At 49.7% G+C, this 26,058-nt stretch overlaps 5 protein-coding genes and 1 long non-coding RNA gene across 6 annotated transcripts; 3 read left to right on the forward strand and 3 right to left on the reverse strand.

Annotated features, from left to right (window-relative positions):
* Positions 1-7,659: 7,659 nt before the first annotated feature.
* Positions 7,660-8,854, forward strand: LOC117835404 (expansin-A31). Its single transcript, XM_034714763.2, has 2 exons — positions 7,660-7,867; positions 7,970-8,854. Exons 1-2 carry the CDS (start codon positions 7,747-7,749, stop codon positions 8,599-8,601), a joined length of 753 nt encoding a protein of 250 aa, XP_034570654.2. The 5' UTR covers positions 7,660-7,746; the 3' UTR covers positions 8,602-8,854.
* A 2,010-nt stretch (positions 8,855-10,864) lies between these two features.
* Positions 10,865-12,183, forward strand: LOC117839657 (expansin-A31). The gene has a single exon (XM_034720048.2). The coding sequence runs from the start codon at positions 11,336-11,338 to the stop codon at positions 12,086-12,088; it is 753 nt and encodes a 250-aa protein (XP_034575939.1). The 5' UTR covers positions 10,865-11,335; the 3' UTR covers positions 12,089-12,183.
* Positions 12,184-15,832: 3,649 nt separating this feature from the next.
* Positions 15,833-16,474, reverse strand: LOC117835744 (putative ripening-related protein 6). Its single transcript, XM_034715074.2, has one exon. The coding sequence runs from the start codon at positions 16,393-16,395 to the stop codon at positions 15,997-15,999; it is 399 nt and encodes a 132-aa protein (XP_034570965.1). The 5' UTR covers positions 16,396-16,474; the 3' UTR covers positions 15,833-15,996.
* Positions 16,475-19,883: 3,409 nt separating this feature from the next.
* On the reverse strand, positions 19,884-20,532 carry LOC117836300 (uncharacterized). Its single transcript, XM_034715703.2, has one exon. The coding sequence runs from the start codon at positions 20,509-20,511 to the stop codon at positions 20,131-20,133; it is 381 nt and encodes a 126-aa protein (XP_034571594.1). The 5' UTR covers positions 20,512-20,532; the 3' UTR covers positions 19,884-20,130.
* A 702-nt stretch (positions 20,533-21,234) lies between these two features.
* On the forward strand, positions 21,235-22,973 carry LOC140221466 (uncharacterized). Its single transcript, XR_011897258.1, has 2 exons — positions 21,235-21,494; positions 22,262-22,973. It is a non-coding gene; the product is annotated as an uncharacterized lncRNA (long non-coding RNA).
* Positions 22,235-23,728, reverse strand: LOC117836301 (uncharacterized). Its single transcript, XM_034715704.2, has 3 exons — positions 23,570-23,728; positions 23,405-23,459; positions 22,235-22,509 (listed from the first exon to the last, which is right to left on the reverse strand). Exons 1-3 carry the CDS (start codon positions 23,677-23,679, stop codon positions 22,405-22,407), a joined length of 270 nt encoding a protein of 89 aa, XP_034571595.1. The 5' UTR covers positions 23,680-23,728; the 3' UTR covers positions 22,235-22,404.
* Positions 23,729-26,058: the final 2,330 nt, after the last annotated feature.

Genomic DNA, 26,058 nt, shown 5'->3' on the forward strand with positions numbered 1-26,058 from the left:
CCGTTCGATCAGAATGTGCGGGCCAAGGACATGAAGATATTGGAGTATAAGTCAAGGAGGCCCGATGATTCAAATCAGCCCAGATATTACGGGATACGTATTATAATCCGACTCAGATCACCTTCCATGTAATGACCAAGTAGATTAGATTCAAACCAACTTGTAACCCTAGGTCGTCAGCCTATAAATGGCGGTCAAGGACGCCTCCCGAGGGCATCCCAATCCAATCTATAAACCATGCACCAGCGCAAAGCAATACAAACCACCAGCATACAGGATGGGTATTACTCTCCGGAGGCCCGAACCTGTCTAAAACCCTCGTGTTCTCGTGATCACCTTCGAGTTCTTGGTCTCTCAATCCTCTCTGCCTACAAATCAACCACTTGGGTAACCCCCTGATAGACTGTCGGGCTACTAAATTCGACAGTTGGCGCGCCAGGTAAGGGAGATTGTGAGATCCTCCCTAGCGAGCTCGATGGCATCCCGTCCTGGCATTGTCTTCCCTAAGAACATGAAGGACTTCCTCGCCAACCCAATCCAACTCCGTTTCGGAAGCATGCTGGTGGACTCTCACTCCACCGCCTCCTCCACCAACTCAGCATCCGCCGCTAGCTCAGGATCCGTCAGATCTACTATGACGGAACAAGGTCTTCACTTGAGGATCATCACGCCGCTTGCCCAGCAGGTCGGTGATCTCTCTCTCTGAGAGGGACCCGTACATCCTTGCTGCGACCCGCTGGCCCACGCCCTCCGATCCGATCGTGGGGCTAGATCGCATCAGCAACACAATTGCTGAGTGCATTGATCTCTCTGAGGCGGCGCCTACGCTCAACAAGGTCGACACAAGGTCCGTCCCTCACCCTCTTTGGCCTGAGGAACTCGGCTACTACTTTTTCTGCAAACCTCACGCAGTCCCTTCGGATCCAATCTAAAGGCCCACCCGAACCTGCCCAGTTTTCGGACTGTGGTGAGTTCCAGATCCTCCACATCATCCTGACTCCGAATCCCTATGGAAGCGATGATGAAAGCAACTCCTCCACGCTAGATCACGAAGCCTTTGTGGTCTCCGCCGATGATCCGTATAGGGATGGTGAAAACTCTTCTCAAGAAGCAGGTCACAACGCCAAGAACCAGGAGTGTGCAAAACAGCGCCAACAGGAGCAAGCCAACGCCCAGCAACAACCTGATGATGCAGAAGTAGCAGGCAATCAGTGTTGGAGGTATGCCCTAGAGGCAATCATAGAGATGATGATATTCCATTTGTATCCATGATTTGTATATTGTGTTCATTGAATATCCATTAAAGGCTACTTGAATTGATTTGCAATTATGTGAATTGTATGTGAAACTCTTTACTTGTATGGTTATTCTAAAGTTGTCCCTAGTCGGAGTTCATGTGAGGACACACATGAATATTAGACTAGCACATGTATTAGTTGATGACTATATTTCACAAGTCATGGACATGGAGATGTTGAACTAATAATGTGGACACATGTGGAGACATGTGCTAGGACTGACCCAACACGAGAAGTAGTTCTCTCTTTAAACAACATATACGCTTTGTCCTTAGACCTGAGATTGTCGCATGTATTCAAGATGTGGATCGACATACTTAGGGGCTATCAAACGCTACGCCGTGACAGGGTAGTTATAAAGGTAGCTTTCGGGTTTGTCAAGAAGCATGCTATGAGACATGGTCAATCAAGATGGGATTTGCCCCTCTCTGATTGAGAGTGATATCTCTGGGCCCCTCGAGTGATCGGATCCGAAAATGCATGGCCATGCTACGTACGGTTAAGAGTTAGCCTACAAAGGGATTCCGAATCACAGGATCGAGAAAGAGCGGTCGGCTTGAAGCTAGACCAAATATCGTGAGGCAAAGGGAATAGCATGTATATTATGTTGTGATGGTTCGTCTGATATGATCTTCGTGTGCGTATAGGAGTTGGCATGTCTTGCTAGAGGCCGCTACCGACTATTGGGCCGAGTAGGAGTACTCGGGCCATGTCTATACGTATCCGAACCCATAGGGTCACACACTTAAGGGGCTGGAAGCCCAATTCAGATCTGATCTGAGTTGGATTAGGTTTAGAAGTACTAATGGGCCTCGGACCCAGAGGCCCGTCAGGAACCTCTATAAATAGAGGGGTGGGGGCGCCCTAGGGTTTACACCTTTTGGCAAAACACATCTGCCGCGCCTCCCACGCCCTCGCCTGTTGCAACTCGCGGATCTAGCAGTCCGGCTTGCGACGCTTCCTCCCTGCACATGTGGATACCTTGGAGGTGTTGCGCCTGCAGCACTTGGACGAGCCGCCGACGAGCCACGACGAGCCACCGACAAGCCACGACGAGCCACCGACGAGCCACGACGAGCCGACGACGAGCCGCGGTACGAGGGCGATCTTGCTGCACGTGGACGAGCTGCTGAGGAGCTGCTGAACGTTGACGTGATCGACTACGTACGACTACGTTGATCGACTACGTACGACTACGTTGATCATCTTCGCTGCATCGACGCAAATCTACATCTTCCGCACCAGTAGTACGTCGAGTGGTAATCCTGTGATCCTTATACGGCAGTTCTTCCTGGTTTTACGCGGTAGAAATTTTGATTTGCACTAGTGTAGCCTACCTCGTATCCCAACAATCAGCGCTGACCACCGCACGACGATAGCGACAACGCCAACCAGGTTGGTGCCTGAGGTAGACGCAGGCACCCTGCACGCGCCCACAATCTACAAGCCGACCTCGAGGGGGCCGGCCACAACGTCTTCACTAGACCCCAGGCTAACCTGGGGGCTGCCTTCACAGACCTGTAAAATCTTCCAAATTTGGAGCCACTTCGGCGGATCCGGGCACGTATCCATGTCGCCAACGCCCAGATCGAAGAGCGGGCCCACAGCTGGTTCGCATACCACCGGTCCACTACTACCCGGCACTCTCAAAGCTGATCTGGGCATAACAGATCCTGCCACCACCGAGGCGACCACGGCAACCGCGCGGGAGGTCTGCTGGAGCCCGTCCATGAAGAGGAGGTGGAGCAACCCGCCAACGACAACCGTCAACTCGACAACCACGACAACCGCCATCGCGGCAGGAGAGGCGATGGTGAAGACTGTGGTAGGAGAGGCGAGGATCGCGGCAGACAAGGTCGGCAACGTGACCTCAATGAAGAATTACGTGACCGTCGCGACCTCCGCGCCGACCTCAAGAACCGTCACCAAGAGCGGCAAGAGGCCAAGCTCTGCCATCGTGCCGAGTACGACCGCGACTATGGCACTCTTGGATACGGTCGCGAATTGGAACAGGAGGACCGCCGACGACAAGAAGATAAGATGCGTCACCGCGCCGACTACGACTGCATGGTGCCCCTGAAGACGCCTACGTCCCGCCCAGGCGCAACAACGGTGGACGCCCCAGGGCACCACCCGTCATGTACAACCTCGACGACGATGACGACACGATGATCAATGGCTTCGCCACCTTCACTCCCCACCTCAGGGCTGTTGAGTGGCCGACCTCGTTCAAGCCGGCCATCAACGACAAGTACGATGGCTGCTCTGACCCCCACCATCTGGCTCAAGACGTACAGCACCGCGGTGAAAGCTGCCAACGGCACCTACAACCAGATGGCCGCCTACTTCTCAGTGGTGATGGGTCCTGCCCCTCTCCTGTTATCAGTGCACCTATCATTCAACCTATCATTCAACCTCCAGATTGGAATCTACCTTTCGAAATAATGTGCGATGCAAGTGATTATGCTGTTGGAACAGTCCTTGGACAAAGAAATGAAGGAAAGGTACACACAATTTACTATGCTAGAAAGACTTTAAATGAGGCTCAAATAAATTATGCAACCACGGAGAAAGAATTGCTTGTGGTAGTATCCGCTTTTGAAAAATTCAGATCTTATATCGTGAACTCCAAAGTGATTGTGTACACCGACCATGTTGTGATTAAATATCTTTTATCCAAGAAAGATGCTAAACCACGTCTGATTCGTTGGATATTGCTGCTACAACAATTTTATGTGGAGATCAGAGATAAAAAGGGATCAGAAAATGTGGTGGCTAACCACTTGTCGAGAATCTATCAACAAGATGATGGAAAAGAGCCTATGGAGGATCGAATGAGAGACGATCATCTATATAGAATACTCGACAAGGATACTTGAATGAATGACATTATTAGAGCAATAAAAGGAGCTCCCTTAAATCACTTACACAGGAATAAAAGGAGAAAAGTGGTTGCTGAAAGCAAAAAAAACTATTGGTCTGCACCTTACCTATATAGATATGGAGCAGACGGAGTATTAAGAAGATGCATCCCAAGAGAAGAAAGAGAAGCGGTACTTCGAAAATGTCATTCATCAGAATATGGACAACATTATGGACACTTCATAACTCAAGCAAAAGTCTGGGCAAGCAGATTTGATTGGCTAGAGATGCATGAAGATGCAAAGAGATTCGTTGCTACTTGCCCGCAATGCCAAAGAACAGGAAATATTTCAGCTAGAAATTCTATGTCGTTGAACTACAATTTGCAGGTGGATTTATTTAGCGTTTGGGGTATAGAGCACATCTTAGTCATGGTTGATTACGTGTCTAAATGGGTAGAAACCATTCCATGTCGGAAGGCGTCAATGGAAGAATCGATTCACATGATCAAGACTATAATATTTCCCAAGTATGGAGTGCCAAGATCTTGATCAGCGATGGAGGATCACATTTCACGAGAAAAGATTTTGGCAAATATCTATCAAAATTAGGGATCAAACATAGAGTATCTACAACCTATCATCCTCAAACAAATGGACAAGTGCAAACTTTTAATAAACATATAAAGGATATCTTGAAGAAGACGGTAATCAAAGGAGGGAAGGATTAGTCAAAGAAGCTAGATAGAGCATTATGGGCATACAGGACGGCTCACAAAATACCTATAGGTATGACCCCGTATCAATTCTTCTATAGAAAAATATACCACCTTCCCGTTGAACTTGAACATAAAGCCTATTGGGCTATAAAGGTAATTAATCTTGATGTTGATGCTGCAAGAGTAAAAAGCCCATATCCCTCACACACCATGCACTCTCTACTCTCTATGCCTATGCTAGCACTAATCACTCTCCTAAGCTTGTGCCAAACCTTTGATTAATCACTTATGCACTTTTAGTGGCTTGGATGTGTTCTTGATGAGTCTTGATCTCCAATGAACTTCTGCACACTCTAGCAACTCCAAATGGGCGAGTAGAGGGGGTATAAATAGCCCAAGGACTTAAAGAGCCATTGCTCCAATGCCTAGTTAAAGTGTACCATCATATGTTCCGATGGTATGGATTTTGCTAGCATCGGAACATTTGGTGCTACTAGTCGTTGACCTCCCAGTGCCCAAAAACCAGCACCGACCTAATGCCCCGATTCATCCGATGGTAGCTCCGACGCTCCCTCGTGAGCCATCAGATCATCCGATGGTGTCTTTTTTGCTATGCGCCCTTAGCACTGACTGATTCAGTGGTTATGGCCTTGACCTCACCGAATGAGTCAGTGCCCAAAACCCGTGTAGCCTGTCAAGTCACCGACTGATTTGGTGGGACCCCAAATTGCGTCTGTGCAATGCATTGGTGCGTCTTTTCTTTGTTTCTTTGCTTGTCTTGCTTTGTTATGACCTAAAATACCTTCAAGATATATTCTAAATACTTTGTTAGTTCTAATGACCGTGTTGTCACATTAATCACCAAAATCACAAACTAATAGCCTATTTGGGACCATGTTTGCTACACCTTTGTCCTGTTTCATTGAGGCATGAAATGCACAATATACATAACGTTCTCTTTCAGACTGTGTACTTCCCTTTGATTTCTGTCGAGCTACTAGGGCAAAAATATAATAACCAAATGGTCTTATTGGTTAGTATAATTAACTTGGTAATTGAACCACAAGACTGATTCAACATTTATCTAATTTTCTAAATTAACAACTTACACCGGAGAGAACCCCACACACGTACATAGTTACAAAAGGTGCTTTTTGGTTATATATGTATGTACTTAGGTAGTGCAATACACTTTCTGAAGCGATAACTCAAGATTGCATTGCCTTTCATGATGGAATGCAATAATTCAATCAAATGATCACAAAGCACATGATCATTGCAACATCATCCAAGCAATGACTTGCACATTGTTAATGATTGATTCACCAACTCATATTCTTCTTGTTCTATTTCATCCAAAATGGTCAGGCAACGTCCCTAACTAACTCATCATCATCGCCTCCACCCAATCTAAACCAGCTTAGCTGAAATTGTCAATTAATGGTGGATTATAGAAATAGGAACCATTCCAGCTTACGCGGTTAAACCAACCAGAAATGATTGTTAGTCATAGTGGAACATTCATTACTAGATCATGATCTGCATGGATGCCAAACCTGAAGTTGCATGTTTGCCGGATAGACTAAGCAATTCAATGGGCAAGAGACGAGTGAACAATGAGTAGAAGACCTAGCAATCAGTCAATAGCTAGCGCAAGTCAAAGGCTGTAAGTTACAGGCGCGCACTGATTCGCTATGATCGTTGCAACAGGTACGTTGTACTCTCTCCGAATCGTTTTATTTGATGCCCGCAAGCCAAAAGGAGAAACTGCCTTACCCTATAATCATAATCAGACAGGGGTGTTTGGATACGGGGTGCTAAACTTTAGCAGGGTCACATCGGATATTCGGATGCTAACTAGAAGGACTAAACATGAGCTAATTACAAAACTAATTGCACATATAGAGTCTAATTCGCGAGACGAATCTATTAAGGCTAATTAATCCATCATTAGCAAATGGTTATTGTAGCACCACATTGTCAAATCATGGACTAATTAGGCTTAATAGATTCGTCTCGCGAATTAGACTCCATCTGTGCAATTAGTTTTGTAATTAGACTATATTTAATACTTCTAATTAGTATCAAATATCCAATGTGATAGGTGCTAAAGTTTAGCCCGGTGTTCCCAAACACCCCTACGAATGCTGGCTTCTGACGCCGGCCCTGCCACTGTGGTGATGAGCGTACGAACCAACAGGGAGCAAAAGAGTAAATGTACAGCCTCCTTAATTTTGTGGATAGTATCGGAAACGTCAAGTACTTGGGTAGTCACCACCAAAGAAAATTCATGATTCCGATGGGTTGCCAAATCTTCCAAAATCACATAGTATGGGACGAGCAGAATTTCGACTAATGTGGAAATTAAATAAGTCAGGTTAATTAATTAGTTGATCACCGTCCTTCACAATAATGCGAATTAATTTTCTCAACGGATTAAGCTAAGGTATCTAAATTAAGGTAATTAATTAGCATATGAAAATATATACTCAAAGCCTGCATCCATGATTCATTCCAGCTCCAAAGTCAGGCCCTGGAGCTTAATTAGCCTGCCAGCCAGTCCGGCGGTGGATGATGCACCTGGATGCATGTGCTTGCTTCCATGGAAGTGGAACACGCATTTCTTGAGGTCTGACTAGGTTCTGACGCGAGGTACGAGTGTACGACAATCATTCCCCAATCCCCAACCATCGCGAGTAAGAAATTCTTCAGTTAGCCTCGACGCCTCCTCTACTATTTAAGCACCGGCGTCCCTAGCGCCAAAAGCCAAAAGCCAGCATTATTCCCCGGCCACACCTCGTCCTCACGAACGCACCTTCACTTCCATCTCGTTCCCTGCAGCTACCCTCTGCATTGGTGTCCGTGGATATGGCCAAGTCCCTGATCTTATGCACGGTCCTCCTTGCTGCGTGCCTCGCGCTCGCCGCAGCCCAGGGCTCTCCGGGCACCGCCACGTTCTACGGTGGAGCCGACGGCTGGGGCACCATGGGTAAGCCTGCAAGCCTTGCACAGTTACACTTCGGTAGAAGAGCTACAATGCCTCACGAATTTTGCTAGCTGCGCGCGTACTAATAGATTGGTATATACGCAGGTGGCGCCTGCGGGTACGGCAACCTGTACGACGCCGGGTACGGCGTGCTCAACGCGGCGCTGAGCCAGACGCTGTTCAACGACGGCGCGTCGTGCGGGCAGTGCTACACCATCACGTGCGACGGATCACGCCCCGGCGGACAGTACTGCAAGCCCGGCAACAGCATCACCGTCACGGCCACCAACCTGTGCCCGGCCAACTACGCCCTGCCCAACGGCGGCTGGTGCGGCCCGGGGCGCCCTCACTTCGACATGTCGCAGCCGGCGTGGGAGAACATCGGAATCTACCAGGCCGGCGTCATCCCAGTCCTGTACCAGCAGGTCAAGTGCTCACGCAACGGCGGCGTGCGCTTCAGCATCGCCGGATGCAACTACTTCCTGCTCGTCAACATCCAGAACCTCGGCGGAAGCGGCTCCGTGGGCGCCGCCTGGATCAAGGGAGACAACACCGGGTGGATCCAGATGTCCAGGAACTGGGGCGCCAACTGGCAGGCGCTGGCCGGGCTCGTCGGCCAGGGGCTCAGCTTCGCCGTGACCACCACCGGCGGGCAGTACATCCAGTTTCTCAACGTGGCGCCGGCGTGGTGGCAGTTCGGCCAGACCTACACCACCTACCAGAACTTCTACTACTAAAACTTGCGATTTCTTGCGGTTGGGTAAGATGGCAAGTGCGTCCTCGTAATTTTGCCGGAGTGGGTGCACTTGGCGGCCGTCTGACCGTGGCATCTCTCCTATGTGATGCTCAGACAAAGCAAGAAGGGAGGCCCGAGGCCACATGTACCTATGGCCTGCATTTGTTTTCAACCTGTAGATACAAAAGCACATTATGTTTCCCGATTACATGTACTGCACATATTTCATTAAAGAGAAAACAGAGTTTTTATAAGAGTCCACGTGTCAAAGATTCTGTCAGCCAGGCATTCCAATTCAGATCTCCGCAGTATAAGGAACAACACCTCTCTCGGGAGAACATTTGTAATATCTCAGTACCCCATGAGAAGGTGCAAGGTGGTAATGGATCATTATGACTCCTTCGCAATCCAACACAGCACTAAATAATAGTGGTTTAAAAGGAGATAGTATTTTAGCCCGACTCTTATTACACTTAATCCTTAAAATTGCTGATTCTTAAAAATTGCTAGGTTAAATTCTTAGTCCTCTACAAAGACACTTGATAGATGCACATGAAAGGCAGTTACCCTGGAACACAAAGTTGGCGTAGCACCATCAACCACCCACAGACACTGACGCGTGAAGGAAAGAGCGAATCAACAGGGAGCTAAGTCCACGGCAGAACAAAAGCACAAGATCTTTCTTATCAGTTAGTCTAATGTGGTAATTATTAAGACTGATGGTTTGTTGTTCATGGCGCACTTAGCTAAATCAAAAAAACTATATTGGAGAGAGAGTAAACTCCAACACTTCCAAAGATGTGCTTTTTGGTTAAATATGATGACATGCCTCTAAATAGCCTTTCTGATGTCATGCATTACAATATGGGATCCCATGCCAAATTAAATCACAAAGTGACAATTGCAACATTTTAGCATTGATTTGTACATCATAATGATTGACTCACCAACTCAAACTCTTCTGGTTTTGTTCATCGAAACCGAAACAATCAAGCACGCAAAGCATCTCCACCCAATCCAAACTAGCTTCACTGAAACTGTCAACGAACGGCCGATTATATAAGCACATGTCACCCAAAATTACGCGGTTAATAATTGGACTGGAAAGTGATGAAGCATGTGGTGATTTCATTACTAGCATGATTTGCTTGGACGTGGCGAACTTAAGCTATTTTCTATTCGATTAAGAAATTTTAATGGCGGGAGCCCGGGAGTTAGAGCAATGAAAAAGCATGCCTGGGAATCAATCATTAGCTCGAGCATGTCAAAATCTAGAAGTTATGGGCATGTGCTGACGCCCTTAAGGTCCTTACAACAGGTATCTATGACACATTTGTCGGCAGACAGCATGAAACACTAAATGCAAAAAATAAATCCCTCGTGTTTAGCCTTTCCCCGGTGCGAATTGGGCACCTAGCAAACTTGTTTGAGGGCTCATCGAGTATTTTGTTGGGAGAGCTTAGCTTACACCACAAAGAAATGGCTTGGAATCTTGGCGAAATGGAACCTTATTACCATTACTGATACTCAAAACTTGAACATATGGCATTGTCAAAATTCAAAGTTTGATATGCCTGCAAGACGCTCACTAACAACCTCTGGCCCGTCTTTCACACAGGTCTCCAACAAGCATAAACACCTATACAAGAACAAAAGCACAGCATCTGTTGTATCCCCATTGCTGGAGAATCAGAGAATCCATGCTTTTTGCCAACCTGGACAGGCTAACAGTATAAACACTAAAAGTTTCAGGAAGTCCACAACTAGCAACTTACATTGTTCTTCCAACCATACAAACGCACATGCTCGATGGGAGAAATTAGATTTCGCGACGACGAGCCACCTAATAATCTCCACCAGCAGAAGCGCCGATTATATCTACCGAGACGAACTTGCACGATTATAAACGACAACGGAGACATGATCTTTGTTGACGAGATTTGGCCGAAGCCTACATCCCCGGGGCATGACTACGGGCGCTCCTCCCCAATACCACAATACCGGTCGCTTCGGGGTCCCGGCATCGTGCCGCCTCCCCCCGCGAGCCTGTCGTCATGATTACAACAGCAGCTCCCCTCTCATATTTATGAGGAGGCTTGGGTTACAGAGTATGACACGGACTCTACCCTATACTGCTAAATACAACTTAAGTCCCATCGTAACCGGATTGTACAAATATTCAACACAATATCTGACACTCGATCATGCCACGGCTCTAATCTAAGCCGGAATCATGCCACAAACGCATCATCCGTCCACAAACGCTTCCTGATTGGATCCACGCACTAAACTAAGCGCCGCGCCTACGTGTGGAAGGAATGTGTTGGTTGCGAAAAACAAATCAGCCCCCGCGCTCTGATCAACCGTTGCCATGGACGCGCAATCAAAAGTCAAAGACAAGCAATTACCTGCCATCTGAGCAGCATGTGCTTCCAGTTCGTACCGCGCGTTACGTGTTCCATGACATGAGAATGAGATGAGATGCATCGATTGACACCGACATTATCGCTGCTGATCTGATCTTCTCCTACTCGACAAGTTTCAGCTCCAAGCTCCCTTAATCTCCTGCCTGCCTCTACTTCCTCCTCCTATTTAAGCACTAGTATAACCTGCAGGCAGATCAGCCACCAAGGTCGCAGCTTGCAGCAAAGCACACGACAAGATAATCCATTCCTTTTCTGATTACTACGAGGTACGTGCTCGTATAGCCTCGTACTCGTAGCAAGGTCGCAATCATGGCGCCGAGGTGGTTAGGTATGTGGGGTGTTCTGGCAGCGTGCGCTGCGGCCGGCGCCGCGGCGTGGTCACCGGGCACGGCGACCTTCTACGGCGGGGCCGACGGGTCCGGGACGATGGGCGGCGCGTGCGGGTACGACAACCTGTACAACGCCGGGTACGGCATCAACAACGCGGCGCTGAGCACGGTGCTGTTCAACGACGGCGCGTCGTGCGGGCAGTGCTACACCATCACGTGCGACGGCTCACGCCCCGGCGGCCAGTACTGCAAGCCCGGCAACACCGTCACCGTCACGGCCACCAACCTGTGCCCGCCAAACTACGCGCTGCCCAACGGCGGCTGGTGCGGCCCGGGGCGCCCTCACTTCGACATGTCGCAGCCGGCGTGGGAAAGCATCGGCGTCGTCCAGGCCGGCATCGTCCCGGTCCTCTACGAGCAGGTCAAGTGCTCGCGCAGCGGCGGCGTGCGGTTCAGCATCGCCGGCTCCAACTACTTCCTGCTCGTCAACATCCAGAACCTCGCCGGCAGCGGCTCCGTGGCAGCCGCCTGGGTGAAGGGTGACAAGACGGGGTGGATCCAGATGTCCAGGAACTGGGGCGCCAACTGGCAGGCGCTCGCCGGGCTCGTCGGCCAGGGGCTCAGCTTCGCCGTGACCAGTACCGGCGGGCAGTACATCCAGTTCCTGAACGCAGCGCCGGCGTGGTGGCAGTTCGGCCAGACCTACAACACATACCAGCAGTTCGTCTACTGATCCATCGATCGATCGATCAGAGCAGAATTTTGTAATATGTTTCTTGCTTAATTGTGCCTTCTCGTGTTGTCTCTGTCTGCGTGGCGGAGTGCCTACGTGTACGCCCATCAAAGATATCTACTACTGTAATTAAGTCTGTAACCGAATCAAACTCCTCAACAAACAAACCCTTCAACTAAGGTGAGTCCACCCAAGATCCCGTAAACGAAACCAAAGACGCGCGGCACGAGCCGGCGATCATGGAGGTCGGAAAAAACGACGGGGCGTCTCCGACTCCGATACTAACACCGGCCGTCTTGCCGTGAGCCCGCGCGTGACTACCCGAAGCCGACTCCAAGTACAACTCTCTCTCGCTCAATTAAACCCAAGCTCCAAGATGGCGCTGCCGGAGTAGAAGACAACGTCTAGTTTCGAGCACGATGGCTTCCGGTGCCGGCGACGGCGCGTCCCTTGCGAAGGCCGGTGTGAACGACGCCACGTCGCCAGTAAAGAAGAACGAACCCGTCCCGTTCGCCTGGAAAGACTTGCCACCTGCGGACGTCTGCATGCCCGTCTTGGGCGTCGCCGACGAGCTCTGGCCAGAGCTGTCTCGCAGCACGGCGGCGGCCAAGGGGAAGGGGAAGGGGAAATCGCCATCGTCTTCTTCCACCGCTCTAGATGCTCCTATAACCGCGGCTCCTCTCCTTGAACAGGTACCGGCACGTTAATTTTTGTTGGCTATATATGTAGATGAGGTTTTAATCTTAACATTACTACTTTCGTGTCTTGATCGTATCAGCAGGGATCAATCAGTTCACAAAGCCCCGGCGCCTCGACTCGCCGTCACGGCGATCGCGCCGGCTCGGCTGCTGCCGTGGTACCTTCGCCCATGCACGGGCCGAACTACAGCAGGGAGAGGCGTGCTGATGCCCCGGAGCAGCCGCCGAGCCACCGGAGCATCAACAACAAAGGTGCTCGAGGCCACCATCAGCAGAACGGTCGCTTCGTGCCGCACCCCCACGGCCGTGGCGGCGGCGAAGGCTACAACAGAGGAGGAGGAAGCAGGAGGCCGCCGGTCGGCAGTGGTGCCAATGGCAGAGGCGACATCAACGTCAATGGCAACGCCTACCGCAACAGAGGCGGCGGCGGCTGGCAAAGGCACGAGCACCGCGGAGGGTTCAACGGGCAGCCACGCGGGAGGGGCTACGTGGACGATCACCGTGGACCGGGGCATAGGCCGCTGGGTCCTCCAATGGGCTACATCGATGCACCGCACCATATGCATCCGGCGCCGCCGTTCATGGGCATGGTTCCTCCACCGATGCCATACCCCTACTACTATTATGGCATGCCGTATGGATATCCTGGTAGGTGAAACTGTCATTATGCATAGGATCATATTACACGATTTCATCTTCTATATTTGTTTTTTGAATTTGTACTAGGGTACTTTGCTCCACCCCTACAAGGATCCCTACCGCCATGCATGCAGTATGGACAGATCCACGTAATGCAACCACAGACCCACGCAATGCAACCAAATTTGGTGCAGCAAGCAGGCCCCTCGCAAACGGAGCCGCAGCAACAGCAACCAGTTCAGGGGCAGCAAACTCCTCCAAATCAGGAAAATCAGCAGACTCCAGAGCAGCTGCGACAAGTGATCCGCGAACAAATAGAATATTATTTCAGGTAATTCCTGCAAACTCATAACAAGTGTATAAAATATTGTAATTGCCAACTGGTTAATTCATTGATATTTTTTCCCTTTTGACAGTACTGAAAACTTGGACGAGGACATTTACTTGAGGGCTCAAATGGATGAGCAGGGTTGGGTACCATTGACGCTTATCGCCGGCTTTAAGAAAGTAAGTTTCCATGCTTAACTTGATTCAAGGGTTATGACTATCACTACTAAGGAAATGGCCTTTCCTCCAGCACCCGGTTATAATTGAGCCCGGTACTAATGTTAGCATTAGTACCGAACCTAACGGATAGTCCCCAGTGACCTTCTTTAGTACCAATTGGGGGAACCAACCGCTACTAAAGGGTGCACATTAGTACCCGGTGGAGCCCCCACCTGAGCCTTTAGTACTGGGTGGGGGCTCCACCCGGTAGTAATGTGCACCCTTTAGTATCAGTTGGTGCCCCCAACCGGTACTAAAGGAGCCACTTGTCGCCCCACGCCTTATCCATATATCTCCCTCCCGTCATCTCTCCCGCACGCTCTATCTCTTCCTCACCTTGTTTTTCTTCCTCCCCTCTCCCTCTTCCTTCTCCCGAAGCCCCCGGTGGCAGGCGGCGGGGGCGGGCGACGGGGGCGGGCGGCAGGGCCAACAGGAGGAGGCAGAGGGAGGCGGGCGGGTGGAGGGCGGAGGCGGTGGGCGTAGAGCGGAGGCGGGAGGGGAGGGCGGCAGGCGGGATGCGGGGTCGGGCGAGGAGAGGGCGGCGGCGGTCGGAATTTCTTTTTTAAAAAATTTTTAATACTCTTTTTGTATCGGTTATTTCAACCGGTACTAAAGAACCCCCTTCAGTACCAAATAAGTAGTACCGGTTGCACAATCGATACTAAAGGGGGTTCCCATTCAGTACAGAAGACCATTTCCCTGGTAGTATATTTTGCTGCTAATTTCAGAAAACTCTCCATCTCTTCATACTCTTTTTGTGTTTTCAGGTTTGTTCTACAACTACTGATATGGAATTAATATTGGATTCTATCCTACCTTCAACTGAGGTTGACATACTGGTAAGTTTTCTCGCCCTACATCAGTTACATCATTTGTTTGGATCATTTTGTAATTTTTTAGTAAATTCTATTTGTATGTAAGAGATATCGGATCAACTTGAATGCTTCTAAATTCTTAGTTAACATGTTATAAATATCTTTATTTCCATGTGTTTATATAGGATGGAAAAATCAGAAAGCGCGTAGGGTGGGAGAGATACACTTGAAGTGAAGCAGCTACACGCCAATGGAAAGCTTCTCTAGGACATACTCAACTTTTCAAGCATGAAGCATTTACTATGAAGACATGTGTTTGTTATATCACTGACACACAAAAGGTTGGTAGAAACTAAAAAAGAATATACATCATTATGGGGAAACTGGAATTCATTGGTTAGAGTCTAAGAGACAACTAGGCTCTCAATGTAATGGTGGTGATGTTGCATGTTCAGTATTTGTTTTGCGGATTTCAAATTAATTTCTTATGAACCGTAAATCATTATGATTTATTCTTAACTTGATTCGTCCAAGTGATTTTTTTGTAAATATATGTCAAAAAGCTTGGAGTTATAACCCTGCATCATGAACTTTGTGTTGTCTGAGATTTGAGTACGCCTATGGTCACGATGAGTGATTCAACACCTGCAAGAAGAAGCTGGCCGTGGTCGAGTTGCACAGATGCATCCTGCACATCCTGCGGTGCCGGAGTCTCTCTTACATCCAAAATTTCAGGCGCATGTTCTTCTTTGATGAGTATTACTTTCGAATGCCAGCTTTACTAGAGTGCAGTAGAACTACTCCGCAACGTGGTGGGTGCAGACGTGTTGTTACTACCTCCTCCGTTCCAAATTGTAGATCGTTTTAGTATTTCTAGATTCATAGACTTTACTATGTATTTAGATATATTGTATATCTAGATGTATAGCTATGAGCTTTTTTTTTTACTTTGCGAATCACATAACGCTCGGAGGGAGTATGTCCCAACCTAATAACCTAACGGTGATTGGCCACAGAATGAGCAAAACTGTGTTGTTGGCAAAAAAAAGGATGCATAGAAAGTGTGAGCAACAAAACAACACAAACACATGACACTTGACACGACACGATAACATTCTCAAACGGAGACGGTGGCACGCAACGACACGATAACATTCTCAGACGGAGACGGTGGCACGCAACAGGTGAACCCTTCCAGAGAACTTGCGTTTCAGGCGTCGGACCAGGTGACGGGGACCTCGCCGACGTCGGTGTCGAGCCCGAGCGCCGCCCACACGGCCTTGGACGTGTCGACGATGTTGTTCCGGCAGCCGCGAGTGGAGTCGCACTCGTCCACGACCTGGGCGAGCGCGGTGCGCCCGGTCTGCGTGCTCCTGATGCGGATCGTCCTGAAGCAACGAATGCCCCCCTCGTACCACCCCGTGGACAGCGCCGCCAGCATCAGGTTGTCGTCGTGGTACTTGCCGTCGCACTCCGACGGCCCGCCGCCGGACTCGCCGCGCTGGAACCCGTTCACCGTCATCACCGCGGGGATTTGTTCATAGCTTCGGGCGGACACCAGCAGCAGCAGGACGAGCACCGCCATGACCGCAAGCTTGCTGCTCGCCATTGCTCGGCCTACTGCTCTGTAGCCTTTTGCACTTGCCTTGCCGCGGTGGCCCGTTGGTACATCTGGTGCGTGTGCCTCGAGGGCTTTAAATATGCAACCATGTACATGTGGCTTTTCCATAAGGACTGCGATACTGATCTTTTTTTTAAGATGAGTACCATACTATTTCGATGCCCTCGATACGCAGTAACGCAGGCAATTGCGTTGTAAAAACGATGCTTTTGGATTTGATGCTATCGCTAAATGTAAGAGCGGCAATATCCGAGCGGAATAGCAACTATGGAGGGCGACCATCGACCGTGACTAGTTCATGTTTGCTTATTATTAGTTACTAGCAGACGTTGCTAAGGGTGTTGGTGAAAAAAGGCTCCCTGTTGCACGCTAGTAAAATAATCCAACTTAAATGTCGTCCGCCCACGCGGCTTTTATCGGGCACCGCGGCTCGTCTTATCCTCGACGTCACATTGCCTCGTCTTAATTTCACCGCTCTCGCGAGACCTTAAAAAACTGTGTTGCTTGCTACATACCACTTCCAGCATCCAACCAAATCAACACTGCCAGCGAAGCTACGTTGACCTACCATGGTACACATGCACAAGGTGTTTGGCTCCCCTAGATTAAATTTTAGCCCCTATCACATCGGATATTTGACACTAATTAGGAGTATTAAATATAGACTAATTACAAAACTAATTGCACAACCACTAGGCTAAATCGCGAGACGAATCTATTAAGCCTAATTAGTCCATGATTTGACAATGTGGTGCTACAGTAACCATTCGCTAATGATGGATTAATTAGACTTAATGGATTCGTCTCGCGATTTAACTTAGGGGTTCTGCAATTAGTGTTGTAATTAACTCATGTTTAGTCCTTCTAATTAACATCCAAACATCCGATATGACGGGGCTAAAGTTTAGCTTTTGATATCAAACACCCCCTTACTACTAGTTTACAATTGCACTAGATTCCTTCTGCGCAAACAAGGGTGCACCAGGCAAACCTAGCTTCGCCCCTGAACGCCACCACGCGCGCTGTACTCCCGGCCGCCTCGCTTCCCCGCTCGCACGCCAGGCCGTTGGCTTGACCGCAGAAGCGGCATCACGATGCCATCCATAGGCGCGCGGGGGCACCTTCGCCGCCCACCTCCCCAACGGCGCGTCCAGAAAAAAGAAAAGCTAGGCAAACGGATCCAAATCAGTGGAAACTCTAGCCAGGAAATTCACTTCGGCTAACAGTGGAGCTGTGGAGGCTCAAATCCTTCATTAGATCATAGGGCCAAAAGCAACCCGGTTATACTTCCAAGGCGCCTAGGGTCAACTTTCGCCTCCACACTTACCCTCCTGGGCGACGTGTGTGACAAAACTTGAAAAGTGAGCAACGTGCGCTGATGCTGTCGTAATTGGGCCACAATGGACCGCTATTGTGTTACAGGCCGAAAAAGGAAGAAAGCGGACCTTGCACACGCCAACAAAAAACAGGAGGCCGCGTGCCCATGTCCGCAGCAACATTAACACGCATGACCCATGTTTTTTTTTTGGTATTTTATCAAAAGTGTCTAAAGAGCTATAAGAGTGATTTTTATGTTTTACTTTTCACTATGTTCATTTTAATCAACAATAAAACCACCACTTAGCAGGAACTCGGGGAGAAAAATAATCGGTTATTGAAAACAGAACTAAATGCAATAAATTATGAGCACAACCATCGACACCAAAAATTGATTCAACAAAAGAACTGAAACAACTAGCTAAAAAAATCAATGGGTGACACTGAAAAAAATAGAGTAGGAACTATGAAAGTGCATTTTTAGGTTCATAAATTTTTTAAGGTGTGTCATCTAGATCCATGAGCTCTAATTGCTGACATGGCACGCTGATTGGGTATCACCTCTCGTCTTCCCTATATCTTCCTCTCTCTTCGCATGGTCTTAGACTGGGGCAATTCATCAAACAGGCTATGGGCGAGATGAGCTAGCTCGGCGGCCTCCACCAGGCCGTCGCGTCAGTGCTGCGTGTGGGCCCTGTGTGTCCCGCGGCAGGAATCAGGACCGCAGCCAGCAATGGCGGCATTGGCGCGACGACCAGAAACTCACGGAGAGCAACAGCAATAGCGGCGAGGCCACAACGGACGACAGCTCGGCGAGGGTGCAGTTAGCGCGCGGGAAGCCTGGGGAAGAACGGATGCACGTAATCCACCGCCGTGCGCCGCTATCTTAACAGCGTGCTCACGGAGGAGGTTGACTCTAACGATTTGCCGGACGAGCAGACGCCACTGCGGTGCAACGGCCGCTGAGCAGCGCGGAAGCACGAGCAGAAGGTGCTCGACGTACTGGCCCGCGCCTTGAAAGCCACGAAGGCGCCGTTCTTGGCGGAGGCAGAGGCGCGAGCGACGGAGTGCTCGGAGCTCGTGATGATGGATCGTGCGTGCTGGTGGTGCTGAATCTGCTGATGAAGGGCACCAAGCCGCCGACGTGTACCTAATGAGCGTCGGTGACAGCCGCGGCGTGCTGGCGCAGCGTGCCGAGCCCGACCTGTCGCAGGTCCTCCCGCCGCGGCAGGAGCATAGCACCAGCGTCTACATGGTGATCGACGTTGATCATTGACTACTCCATTGCTTGCTCGCTGACTCGATTCTTAGCTCTAGCTAGCTAGATGTTGCATTTGGGACATCGCCGTGCGTCACCTGCCAGCCCTACCTCCGGCTCCGGCACCACCGACTGGACTCTCCACGAGGCTCCTGATCGTCGTGCCAATGCTGCCACCGTTGCCGGCCGGCCGCCACGACGTTCTCTCGTCGTGCTCCTCCGACACGATGACAAGCACCCTGAGTGCTCTCCCCAGCCTAGCTTCCTTGCGCAACCACTGCAACCTCGCCGCGCTGTCGTCCATCGCGGCCTCGTCGCTGTTGCTGCAGCTCTCCGTGTGGCTGTTGCCGGTCACCACGACGTGCTCGCCGCGTTCCTGGTTCCTGCCGGGGGACACGCAGGGCCGCAGGGGCCCGCACGCAGCACTGACGCGACGGCCCTGCGGAGGCCGCTTAGCAGTGGACTCGTCTTGGACGGTGAGAGGCGGCGCGAATTGAGGCAGCCCGAGCTAGCTTTTCTCGCCCACAAGCTGCTCAATGAAACGCCCCAACCAAAAACCATGGAAAGAGAGGAGGAGGACGGAGAGAGATGAGATAGGAGATGCAGAGTCAGCATGGCATGTCAGTGCTTGGAGCCCACGTGGAGGGGTATGGATCTAAATGACACAACTTAAAAAATTTATAGATCTAAAAATACACTTTCAGAGTTTGTGGGCCTAAGTAACACCCTTCACGAGTTGATGGACCTATCGCGTGCATTTTACTAAAAATAATAATAATCGGGTAATGGTTAGAAACTTTGTGTTATATATTTGTCTCCTTTTTTTCCTTTTCCTGTGACTATAAAATATGTTAACAGACTTTTCTACCCTTTTTCTCGTTTGAGCAATCATGCCCTCCAGTGCAAAAGAAATGTGTTTGTACGGAGTAGGGACGGTTTTGGCAGGAGTTGGTACAGAAATATTTTAGGAGGATCGAAGAAATTTTATCCTTCGAATAAGCTTTTATCACAAAGAAATCTAAAAGAGGCCAGCCAGCAAAGCAACTAAAGAAGCCAACTACGAAGGATCCTACACTCCGTGCACGTATATTTATACGCTTACAGGTAGAGGCACACCATTGCTAGCATATCCGATCCCACGGCCAATCCTACAAGCCGGCGACGAAGAGGGAAGAGAACCAGATGACGAGGTCCTCGCTGAGCTGGTGGTGCTGCTCCTCGTCGACCAAACCCACGACGCCGCCTCCGACGTGCAGGCGGCAGAGCGGGCACGTCCGCCGGCAGCGCGCCAGCCAGCGGTCGACGCAGTCCCGGTGGAAGGCGTGGCCGCACGGCAGCCACCTGATCTCCTCGCCGTCGCGGCACGCCGATATGCACACGCAGCAGTACCCCGCCGCGCGGTCGTGCCCGCCGCAGCGTCGCCACCGCTCGCCGTCGGCCTTCGCCCCAACCTCCACGCCGGCACCACCACCGCCGGAGAGGGCCGAGGAGAGCAGCGTCACCACCTGGCTCACCGTCACGGCCAGCATCGCTTACTACTCCGCAAATGCAGCAGCGCTGGCGCGAGGCTTCGCTTGGCTCGCAGCGAGGCGAGTGATGAGTGAGGGAGTGAGTGAGAGGGTGGACCAGGGATCTCTGAGGCTGCTGGATCGCGATGCTTATAAAGATGATACCTATCGTCTGGAATCATTTTGGACGATCTCGAGTAGAAAAGGGGACAGGGAAGGTGGACCTAATGCTCCAGCCAGCGTCTAACCTCCCCCTATCATGTAGTAAGCCTAAAACTAATCTTCCTTGGACACAAAGCGTCCGGCGATGAGGAACGACCGGGGCACTGTCGCATGTACAGATCCCACTCGAGTTTTCAGCTTCCACGAGGTACAAAAGACCTAACTGAAGGTGAAGGCACTCGAGCAGAGCTCGTCGTCAAGTGGCCATCCGATGGGCAACGCGCTAATGCGTAGCGAAAATCCACCTGATGTTGAGCTTGGACGGTCAGGATCGAAGAGGCGACGAGCCTAGGCCCGTTGACGCTTTGGATGCGGAAAAGCGACACCCCACTTTCGCACCTTGAAGCATCGTAAATGACCAGCACAATTATTCAATCAACAAACTCAACTGGGTTTTGGATTGCAGTACTGTACATCCAGTACATCCGGCCATGCCGGCTGCAGCCAAGCGGATGTGTTGGCTGACCTGACCTAGCTAGCCTGTTGCTTCATCAGCACATAAGGCTTTCCCATGGCTACGCAACTTCAGTGACCTGCAAGGAACCGGGGAGAAAATGAGTGAGCGATGACTGCGTGATTATGTTAGGTACACTGACCGGCCGGCCGGCCGGACGGACGGAGAGCTATAGGGATCCTCACTGTGCACAGTGCTGGTGGAGGTGAGCCGTCGGTCGCCGCCGCTCGCCGGACACAGCCATAGCCCTGCCCGTGGCGCGTCAACGTCCCGTTGCCGTGTGTGTCCATGGATCGAATTCACATCTTTACACCTGGTTTAATTTGAGGTACGTACTGACTGCAGTTCCATTATTATGCACCAGAGGCTTAGACATCTATCGGGTTAATTGCCACATCAGTCATCAGTCTACACATCGTTATATTATGCGGAGGCTTAGACATCAGGTTAATTGCTGCATCAGTCATCAGTCTACACATAACACATGGCCTTTCAATTCGGGGTCTCTTTTTTTGTACAATTGCGTGTGGCATCTCGGCATGTAACCAGATTGGACCAGTGCATGACGTGCAAGGCTGCGTGTACATACAACACACTCCAGTCCTACTCCTACCAGCTATGTCGCCCGACATTATTCAATCCCATCATTCCTTTCTGGATTGACGTCCGGACAAATGCTAGATTTCTTTTGCGTTTTCTGGTACCAGCAATTCTATGGATGGTAATCCTATCTTTAGCCTTCTCTTTTGCCTGACAAAGCACCTTTCCTTGTTCACTTTATTTCTTTTATTAAGCGATACAATATCAGTGGCTGGTTCCAGGGAATCCCACCCCACAGGCCCACACCCACACCCACCAAAAAAAGGGGCCTGTCGACTAGCTAAGATCAGAAACATGTTTTGGCAGGTTTAGATAATCGCTAATCGCAGGACATGACAGCTTTGGGAACCAGAGTATCAAGCTCTGTATATAGTTACTCCAGCAGAAATGAGAATGAAGCGGAAAGGGTGTTGTTTGACAATTTCATTTTGCTCATTGCTGTTGTTGAAGACAAAACAACAGAAATCATGTGATGTAACCGCTTTCATTTCGTAGGGAAATAAAGTGGGTGCCGCATCAGCAGTGCAATGATGGTTTACAACAAGCACCAATCTGGGAGAGCAAGAGTTCTGGTTTTATTACCGATGATATGTTGCTACTGTGTAATGATTTCGTTGACTGTTGCCATAAACAAGAATTCAACCAGAAGAATCCCCAGTGCTTGAATCTTGTTCTGATTTCTCTTGGTGGTCATCGAGCAACCTTCCATCTTTTGGTACAAGACAAGGGATTCCATCGACTACCTGTAGTCAACATCAGCAGTTCAGCACACAACATGAGTTAGAGAAAACGGTGGATGGAACCACAGCAGGGACAGGAGCAACTGATCACAAAAGGAGGTGATGAGTTAAACGGCCGTATGGTTCGTGCAAGGAGAATAACTGAAATGTTCGAACAGATAGCATGTTTATATATTCGTGCGGTTGCATAGGTTCAAGCGCCTACCTTCTGTGCATCCAAAAGCTAACACAAATCAAGTATCAGTTTCCCCTTCTCCAAATGTGATCAGTTGGTTGTAAGCCATTTGGTGACCACTTTTATCATTTCCTTCTCCACCCTCCCTATCTAATTTGCCCCCACCACAACTCACATCAACACTCACATATGCAATATGCTAGCAGTAAAGTTGGTTCTGAAATAATTATCCATATATGAGTACTAAGTTCCAATCTCAATTGATCTCAAAAAAAAAAAGTTCCAATCTCAATTTGTTCTGAAACTTCTTTGAAAGTATGCATGACCTAAATAACTAATCCTGTTAAGATCTACTCCCTCCATCCCAAATTACTATTCATTTTGACTTTTCTAGATACATATCTTTTGTTATGCACCTAGATATATATTATGTCTAGGTACATAGCAAAAGTTATGCATCTAGAAAAGCCAAAACAAATAGTAATTTGGGATAGAGGTAGTACATAAAAATGACATACAGGGCCGAAAACATCTATTTGAGTTATTCCAACTTGCTCTACATAATCCTGAAAACTTTTGGGTTGCAATTCATGATCGTTGCTCTACTAGATCAGATCCCAGTTTCCCTTTCTTTGACATTTTTCCACTAGGTCAATACAACAAACAGGTTGCCGGCACACATGAATGTCGCACGAGAATAGCTTAGGAACGACAGAAACTCACCGGGAAAGAGACACCGACGGCGTCGCTGACCAGAGAACCGCTGGCCTCGCAGTACCTGTGCATCAGCATGCGGCACACGGCTAAGTACGCAGGACGGGATCGAGGGCAATCGCTGCGCGCGAGCGCCGCGGCGAAAGAGGAGATGGAAGCCGCTTTGACTCCTACCTGAGAGGCTTCTTGGAGAGGGGGCAGACGAGCACAGCGGCGAGCGCCTGCGGGATGCTGCGGCCGCCGGCGCCGCCGTGGCTCGACAGTAATGCCGCCGTCCGCCGCATTCCCCTCGGACAATGGTGGTTGATTGAACTCGGTGGCTGCCGGCCCGCCGCTGAAAGCAACCGCGTTATCTGGGGCGGGCCAGATCCGGCCCAGTTCTGCTGCTTCGTCGTGTTGGGCTCAGTTGGGTTCAGATAGCTCAAATGGCCCATCAAATATCAAGAAGTAGCCCATCTTCTGTGCTTGGTCCGGACATCAAACAAAGTTTGGGTATGCAAGGGGTGGTTAAGAATCGGGCTTAATCGGATCATAATATTATATTATTTTGAACTAAAAATAGATAGGGCTGAGTTGGATTGTGAATAAGGCATGAGCACCAAAGATTGTTAGGATGGACAAGCAATCCAAAACCCCAAAGGTATGGGAAGGATTTGACATATATTTACCTGGTATTTAACTTAACGCATTTCTTCAAAATTTTAAGGATACCATTTAAACTTTACGAGAAATTAGAAAGAATCCACCACTTTTCCAACTTCGGCCAATCATGGTGCCTAGTGGCTTCTATCATGGTGCCAAGTGGCTTCTATCATGGAAGACTTTCTATCAAAGCTTCTACAGAAGCTAAGTAAGAAGCGACAGCAGCCAGGCAACAAAGAAATTAAAGAAAAGCTAACGAAACACGAACGGTCCTAATCTGATCCGTGCACGTATATTTATTCATTATACGCGTGCAGGCAGAAAGGTACATTTGCTAGCTTAACTAACCTACGGCCGTCGGCCGGTCCTCTACAAGCCGGCGATGAAGAGCGAAGAGAACCAGATGACGAGGTCGTCGCTGAGCTCATGCTGCTGCTCCTCGGTGACCAAACCCAATGCGCCGCCGCCGACGTGCGTGCGGCAGAGCGGGCACGTCCGCCGCCGGCAGCGCGCCAGCCAGCGTTCGACGCAGTCCCGGTGGAACGCGTGCCCGCACGGCAGCCTCCGGATCTCCCCCACGTCGCGGCACGCCGACATGCACACGCAGCAGTACCCCGCCGCGCGGTCGTTGACGCTGCAGCGTCGTCCCCAGACCTCGCCGCCGTCGGCCGCGGCGCCGGCCACCTTCGTGTCAGCCGCCACGCTGCTGCCGCCGCCGCAGAGCGCCGAGGAGAGCAGCGCCACCACCTGGCTCACCGTCACGGCCAGCATCGCTTATTCGCTTTGTTGTACGATGCAGCAGGTCAGCAGCCCAGGTGCAAGTTTGCGTGGTTGGCTCGCAGCGAGACGAGGGAGCAGGTAGAGTGAGGAAGTGGGCCGGCATCTGACGATTGCGATAGCTTATAAAGTGATAAAATGTACTCCACTGATCCCCCTCTACATTTGTTTGAGGATGCCACATAAGTCTTTGAGCTATTATTTTACACATCTGATGCCTAAACTGACTAGGTGGTTCATTCAAGATCGAAACATCTGTACTTAGTGTGAAATATCCATGTCAATTGTCAACCACTTTTTTTCGAATCGCCGTTCATATCATATCGTTGTTTATAACCAATATAGAATTTTTTTTTAAAAAAAGTGATTCGATAGTTAGACTTTGAGTAACATAATTAACAAATTTATGGCTACATAATTAACAAATCCTGACCTGGATTTTTTTATTTTTTTTAATTTACAGTTTAGCAAAAAAATAAAAATCGGATCAACTTTTCGCAAAAAGAAAACGAAAAATAGCCAGGCCCAGCCTGCCCGACGCCGCGTTCGGGGCCGACCTGACCTGTATAGCCCAGGCCCAGCCTGGCTGTGGGCTACGCAACTTCTTCAGCGAGCGCGGCCGCGCTCTGACCTCCCGGCCGGTGCTCCCAGGTGCCTGCCCGTGCCGTGTCGACGTCACGGGATCCCGGATCTGCTCCCTGCCCGAATCGTCTCTTCACCATTGGTTTGCGAGGTACCATTGTGTTGTGTTATCCGGAGAGAGAGAGAGAGAGAGACACGTATACTACTGCAGGTCAGTAATCAATCGGTCTGCATGATGTGTTCATGCATGTGTGCCATCCACGGCAGCGCGCCTGCCATCCTCATCCTGCGTCTGCTGCGTACGCCTGTAGTACGTGCTGTCCCCTCCCCCATTCGATTCATGGTCGCTTTCTTGTGTTCTGGAGAGATGCTGCTGGATTATTTTGCGTTTTCTGGTACCAACTAGTATTCTATAGTGTTCTGGAAAAAGATTAATAATGTGTTGTGTTGTTGATTGCCATGACCTCGGGGAGTATAATACGTGGAGTACGTACGACGGAGAGACTCGGAGTATATACAAGACAAGTTGTACTGGGTTTAAACCTACTCGTGTTATGATTTTATCTCTATCTCTATCTCCAGAGTTATTTGTGCGCGACTCCAAATTATCTCTAACTGTACAGATGGGATAGCACGTGAGATTACCACATATGCATGTGCCG

This window comes from Setaria viridis, chromosome 9 (assembly GCF_005286985.2).
Source record: "Setaria viridis chromosome 9, Setaria_viridis_v4.0, whole genome shotgun sequence".
Taxonomy (NCBI): domain Eukaryota; kingdom Viridiplantae; phylum Streptophyta; class Magnoliopsida; order Poales; family Poaceae; genus Setaria; species Setaria viridis.

Bases quoted from the DNA above. Each gene is read 5' to 3' on its own strand.
- LOC117835404 (XM_034714763.2), top strand. From the start codon at position 7,747: ATGGCCAAGTCCCTGATCTTATGCACGGTCCTCCTTGCTGCGTGCCTC. The intron at 7,868-7,969 runs GTAAGCCTGCAA...GTATATACGCAG, and splicing joins CGACGGCTGGGGCACCATGG to GTGGCGCCTGCGGGTACGGC.
- LOC117835744 (XM_034715074.2), bottom strand. From the start codon at position 16,395: ATGGCGAGCAGCAAGCTTGCGGTCATGGCGGTGCTCGTCCTGCTGCTG.
- LOC117839657 (XM_034720048.2), top strand. From the start codon at position 11,336: ATGGCGCCGAGGTGGTTAGGTATGTGGGGTGTTCTGGCAGCGTGCGCT.
- LOC117836300 (XM_034715703.2), bottom strand. From the start codon at position 20,511: ATGCTGGCCGTGACGGTGAGCCAGGTGGTGACGCTGCTCTCCTCGGCC.
- LOC117836301 (XM_034715704.2), bottom strand. From the start codon at position 23,679: ATGCGGCGGACGGCGGCATTACTGTCGAGCCACGGCGGCGCCGGCGGC. The intron at 23,460-23,569 runs GTAGGAGTCAAA...GCTGATGCACAG, and splicing joins CTCTCCAAGAAGCCTCTCAG to GTACTGCGAGGCCAGCGGTT. The intron at 22,510-23,404 runs GTGAGTTTCTGT...TGTTGACTACAG, and splicing joins CCGTCGGTGTCTCTTTCCCG to GTAGTCGATGGAATCCCTTG.